General features: G+C 38.3%; 1 protein-coding gene across 1 annotated transcript in view; it reads right to left on the bottom strand.

The window, feature by feature from the left end:
* Positions 1–2,993: 2,993 nt before the first annotated feature.
* Positions 2,994–6,600, bottom strand: part of LOC135470335 (neutral amino acid transporter 9-like) — a 17,889-nt gene continuing 14,282 nt past the window's right edge. Inside the window, 5 exon segments of the mRNA XM_064749205.1 lie at positions 2,994–3,314; positions 3,317–3,357; positions 3,874–3,957; positions 5,499–5,647; positions 6,356–6,460. Of these exon segments, the coding sequence (XP_064605275.1) occupies positions 3,166–3,314; positions 3,317–3,357; positions 3,874–3,957; positions 5,499–5,647; positions 6,356–6,460 (528 nt within the window). The 3' untranslated portion in view covers positions 2,994–3,165.

The following is a 6,600-nucleotide window of genomic DNA, read 5'->3' as shown; positions in this document are numbered from 1 at the left end:
GTGTCATTGTCATTCACTTCATTTCATTCCGTATTGCTTGTTAGATTTGGCTAAATGCATATTCAGATGAAAAGGTTTCATAGATTTCTGTCTGATCTGAAAGCTCCTTGAACCTCGTGAGTAAGTCAGTTTTAAAACATGACATTTGAGGTTTAAAACTCTTAAAGGTGTATTTACAGTCATGCCATAATCTGGTGTTGTCAGCTATTGCTGGTCAATCATGAAAGGAATGAGACAAAATATCTTCGCTCTTTGATCAGGCTTACCACGCAACACCAGTGTTTACACGCCTCCAAAATGAAATCCACCAAGACTTCTACATTGTGAGCAAACCTGTGATAATATACGTTGAGATGTGTAGTTATCTGGGTTATAAAGTTGTGGTATGTCCCAAACTGTTTGAATTGAAAGATATTTTTAATTAAATTATTTATTGAAAGTTTAGTTTCACTTGTTGGACTTGTTGGAGTGAAATATATATATTTTTTGAGTCTGCACGACCAGGATTTCTTGGCTGCGGGACAAGCAAACCCACTTGGCTAGGTTAAAGTTTTGCAACACACAATCACACACAATACATCAAACTTTGCATATTATGTGAATTCTCTGAGATGCCTATGTGGGCCGTAGCACAGTTTCAAGGCGAAGACTTAGTTCTGCTTTTTGATTTGTATCTTTCTGAGTGATCATCAACGTCTGTGATGTTGTAGCATAAATAGCCATGCTCTTTTGTTTATCTCTCATACATTTATGAACTTCCTGGCTTGGCGTTCAGCATGAAGGGGAAAGTGCAATGACTGGTTGACTCGTATCAGTATAATGGCACGGTCGGGGCGACTTACTTGCCTTCGGTAAGGCATCTCAGTGAAGCAGCACTAGATAAGAGTGGTGGAATCTGTCCTGCAACAATGAGGCACATTACATGCGCTCTAAGGACTCCTTCATCATCATATGACTGAAAAATCGTTAAGTACAACGTTAAACCCCAAGTAGTGACTCACTCACTCATCCATCCATTTATGCATAATAATGTATTACTATCACCATCAGCTATCTGACTTTATTCAGCTGTTTCAAAAGCAGAAGTCCAACTGTGGACCTCAACTATTGAATCCAGACATAGCATATAAAGTGTAAGTATGCCTGGCATTGTGACGATCACAATTATTCTTGTCTTTATAATGCTTGAATTTGCTGCAGTCAAAGTCTTTCCACCGAGATGTTAGATGAACTGGAAGAAGTCAACAAACCACAAGCTGAATGAAAAAGTGGTAGGAGGATGACATATCACAAAGAGAAATGTGTTAAATAATTTGGTTTCACACAGGCTCATTCTTAATCAAGCGGCACTAGGTTTGATTTTGGAAGATTTGAAACATCAGCAGACATTTAACACTGACTTCATTTTGTGAACTACACGTACATGTATTTTCCAAGTTATTGCCATTTACTGTAGAGTTTCAACTCTGGATGACATAAAATGTAAGACCTTGTTACTGCAACTCATCAAGTTCTCAACAGATTTTCATGCACCTTGGCAGATGTGTTGAGAAGAATACATACGCGCAGATGTCCAAGAACTTTTATTATGGTTTAGGAGGTATACCATCACAGTCGTAAAGGGCGGTGGATGAGTCTAGACACAGAACTGGAGCACTCTCCCCTGTGTGACATACAGGAATGACATTCCATGGCAGGCACACGTATCAACTCTCCAGTTGTATCTCCACAATATGGTGGAAATATTACGCTATAACCATTCATTCATTCACTCATTCATTCTCCTGCAAATGGGCATGGACATAATTGGTGTTACCATTATGTCTACAGAAATGTTTCATTTAGAACACCCAGTTGCCTCTCACCATAATGCTGACTGCAGTCACATAAGTGAAATATTCTGGAGCACAGCAGGAAACGCCAATCAAATAAATAAAATAATTCAAAGCATACAGGAGGGGCAGATTAGTTGTAGGCTAAGACAGTGCCAACTAGTCAGTGCCTGGCAGCCACCACATTAAAGATACCAATTATGTTTGCACCAAATTAATAATGGTTGCAAAATGGGAAAAAAAACTGATGAAAGAAGAGTGAACAGTAATTAAGAATCATCACAGAAATACAGTTATACAAAAATTTAATCCTTTTTTTAATCTCTAAAACTGTTCAGTATCGGTACAAGTATTTCACATGGTAAACAAAAATATTGTAAGTAGGCCTATGATGTCACATTTAAGTAGGTCATAAGAAGTGTAAGAGATCCAAATTTATATGCTACTGTAGTAAAAAATGTCTTTATCAAAGAATATACATAAACAATCACATCAACAACAAGAGGTACTATACGTTTTCCATATCCAGGAATGCCATTTTGAGCAAGTTATTGAAAGAAAAGACAAAACTAGACCAAATGCCTATATGCAATGATTTTCCGTACTTTTGCAATCTTTTCAGGAGCTGCAGGCAGTAAAACTTACAAAGTCAGTGCTGAATTAATGTCCAGCAAATGGCGAGATCGCGGGTAATCCTGTTCCTGTAAGACACACATTGTGCACGGCAGGAGGTCTGATGTGTAAACCCCAATGTGCCAAGTGACTATGTTTGGAAGTAGATGACAAATACTGGTCACTCTTTACAAAATTTATCAGAAATATAAAGTAAGTTAGTAACCCACAGTAAATTCAAATAGCATATTATGCTTAAAGCAAGATACTGCAATTAAGGTAAACTGGTGCACCTTGAGAAAATCGAGTGCGTTGCCATTTCTATTTCTATGACCCTAGGACAAGCGTTTCAACTTCCACCACCCAAACTCTGTTCTGGGTACTAGTGACGAGACATGGTGTTTATGGTTGCTCTAACATGGAGCGTCCCATGGCCTCATAATAAAGAACTCTACATTAGAAGTTGATTTATTACAGTTATTATGCATGTCAGAATAAAAGGTCAGTGACCATTCCCCCCCCCCCCCCCCTCCAACCCCCAACCCTCCCTAAATTACAAAGGTTATATTACTTGTTGTCTTTCTTTCAAATGGTGAAAATCTTTGGTGCCGAGAAGCAATCCCTTTCAAAGCTTCTCACCAGTTGTTTGATTTGCAGTGATTCGCAAGATGTACACGCAGAAGGTCATGTTAAGTAAACTATATACATCTTCAGTAGCAGGCTAGAAATCAGTCATGTCATGTCTTTCAAGAATCAGGAATTGTGCTACAAAATTTGACAGTCCAAATATGATGAGTGCTGTATGAATAATGACTGTCATCAGACCGAGCTGCCCTTTTGCACGTAGGGACAGCATATACACAGAACAGGCAGTGCTATGGCATATGCAAACCCGCAAAATGCTCCAACAAAACTGAAACATAGAAACAAGAGCAAATGAAACTCTCATTTGAAAATATTTTTCAACTGTTGTTTAATACCATACACAAGAATTTACCACTCACAGCCTGGTGTTCTGAATACCAATTTGCAGAATAATGTCAACTGCATGTGGTGTAGGAAGAATACTGCTTTGGTATGAAAGTTTTCACCATCTGCACTGTCTGATAGGCTTTTCTAACAGATTTATTTATTTGATTGGTACTTTAATGCTGTACTCAAGAATATTTCACTTCCACGAAGGCGGCCAGCATTATGGTGGAAAACCAAACCACAACCATCCTCAGGTTGCTAGAAAACCTTCTCATGTGCAATCTGAGAGGAAAACATCAAGGTTTTTAAAAACAATCTTAACTTTGTTAGAAGAAAATGCATATTTGTGGGTCAGACAGACAAATTCAGTACACAAACACATGGTCTGTTCACATAAGAAACAAAAAAGTGAAGGCCAATTGTGTAATATAGAAGTAATATTCACATATATCCTCACCTGATTATGGTGCCAATGTTAGGCAGAAATCTGGCAAAAACCACACAGATTCCCATCAGCAGAATGTTCAAAACCACCACATGGCTAGGCTGAAAGGAAAGAGAAAAACATTTTTAGCTCTATATTAATTAACATCTCTATATTAATAAAGATTGCCGACTTGGATTTTTTTTGATGGTAATGACAGCTACGGAATATAGTTTATATATAGTGTTGGTGCTGTAAGCCTACATCATCCACATACATCTTGATAAGGATTATTCAATTGTAGATTTCCCAGTAGCAGTAGGGAAACTTTTCCCATCCTTATCAAGATGGTCCAAAGCTGTGAACCCCCAAAATGGGTAAAAGTGAATCTTGGTAGTCTTCAGAAACCTTGCCTTTGCAGTATGTTTTTCTGTGTATAAAGGGAGGTTTCTCAATATAACGACACCGGAAAAGGAATTCTTTTGCTATTACAGGACATTAAGACTGCATCGAAACAAAATCAGTGTAGACTGACATTTCATTGGAATTACGCTGGAAGCTGATAACAGACATTTCTCAGTGAAATTTGTTTGTAGCTGAAATACATTTGTACAAATATTCGTTGCATAAAGAGGGGCTCTGAGCAGACAACTGTCCATGAGATAATGCTGTGAGGTGACAACTATTGGCTGCTTAAAATGAGGCTTGCCATGTCAATAAGGAAATATAGTGTTTGATATTAAAAGGTTGGTAATAGTCATCGCCCCACTAGATACTTTCTTCGACTTAATTCATGGGTATATTTAGAGATGTACATGTAGGCCTACTAGTGGGGAGATCTGCACACCTCACTGCCACTGACTTGACCCCATGTGGCAAGGATTAGCAACCAGAACAGCAATGTAGGGTAAGAAAGGGGGGGGTGGGTGCTAATCACCATCTTCTGTCATCTTGCCGCCAACTCAGATCGTGCAAAACTGACAGTAACTCTTGTGTGAAACATAAGATCATTTACCATCATCATAGTGGGCAAATGTAACATTACTATGGTCAAGAAGTACATGGACAGCTGAAATGCATTTACACTTTTGTAACAGTGTTGATCAGTCTCTACTAAGCACAGGTTGTATTTCTTAATAAAAAAAAAATGCCTCCTCAATTGTTCACTTTTTCAAGTGTACGTTTACATGCTGATGCCTCAACTGAACTTATTAGTATTACTGAACCTACATATAAACTATATGTGTTAGCAGTATATAAGACTATTTTCTGTCTTGGTTTTAGGATTGTTTGCTACAAAATCAAAGACGGGCCAGGTTGTTATCATATATTTATTTATTTATTTATTCGATTTGTGTTTTACCGCCGTACTCGAGAATATTTCACTTATACGACGGCGGCCAGCATTATGGTGGGTGGAAACCGGGCAGAGCCCGGGGGAAACCCACGACCATCCACAGTCGCTGACAGACCTTCCCACGTACGCCCGGAGAGGAAGCCAGCATGAGCTGGACTTGAACTTACAGCGACCGCCATTGGTGAGAGACCTCTGGATCATTATGCTGCACTAGCGCGCTAACCAACTGAGCCACGGGGGCCCCTTGTTATCGTATACATCAACTCAGTAGTAACGTGTGATGTAGTAGAAGAAGACTTACCTTGGCCAAACAGATCCAAACAGAGTATGCATGATCTGTACTCTGAACACATAGACCAGTAGAGGGAAGACAGCAGTCATCTGTACAAACAGACAGATACGAGCTACGAAAGCCATGATATCACTACTCTGAAAGTTGTCCAACATATTCTGCAAAGAGAAACACAGAAAATCATGAGTGACTTAATTTTCATTACCATAAAATGTCAATGATCTGAAAGACCTTAAATTCCTCCCAAGAAAGTGCATTTTTGAAGACGAATAAATGTCATGAATTCGTACTTTTGATGGTGCTAAAGCTTACTTTCCAAACAATTTTCAAAACATCTTTCAAAGAAAAATACAGCCCTCAGAATAAGGCCAAATGAGGAACTTGATCATGGAGGAAATTTTTGGTCATTTACACGTACCATAATAATCAAAATGTCTTCTGTTATGGCAAATTAGATCCGATTCGTTGCTTATTTAAAACAAATTCAGTGAATTTGTATCATATATTTACTTAATTAGTGTTTAACCCATTGCTCAAAAAATTTATATTTATATCATAACTGAAGCACCCAAAGTGAATCACCCCGCTTTGTCAAGTAACTTCAAAACTTCCTGCATTACATGCATAGTTAAATCATAAATGTTGGATTGTGAATGAAAGCATCTATAAATTGAAATGTGATGAAAATCCTGATGAAATTTTATGAAGCAATAAGCACACAAACACAGAAAAGGGGACAAATTTACAAACAACTGGTGCCTACACTGTAAGTGGCATGTAGTTCATACAGTGTTGTGGTTTTTTGATGTCTACGGTAAACCAGCATTTCTGGTCTAAAGTGAAGCTCGAGGACAATGTAAACTTACAGCTTCGATACATCCTTTTGCCAATGGAAAGGATGCATACATCATCATGCCCACATAAAAGTAGGTCAAACAAACCAGCATGTATGCTAGTGTCAGATCTCTGGTCTGTGAAAATAACAAACATATCATGTACTTCAACATGTATTTGTAAGACATGTTTTTCTTGGTATTCACTGGACTAGTTTCGGTATCTTGGCAGGAGAATTCTCACTACAACCAGTAAACACCAAGGTCACAGATGACAT

The sequence above is a fragment of the Liolophura sinensis genome, chromosome 7 (genome assembly GCF_032854445.1).
Source record: "Liolophura sinensis isolate JHLJ2023 chromosome 7, CUHK_Ljap_v2, whole genome shotgun sequence".
Classification (NCBI taxonomy): domain Eukaryota; kingdom Metazoa; phylum Mollusca; class Polyplacophora; order Chitonida; family Chitonidae; genus Liolophura; species Liolophura sinensis.
This window is presented reverse-complemented; position numbering and strand designations above follow the sequence as displayed.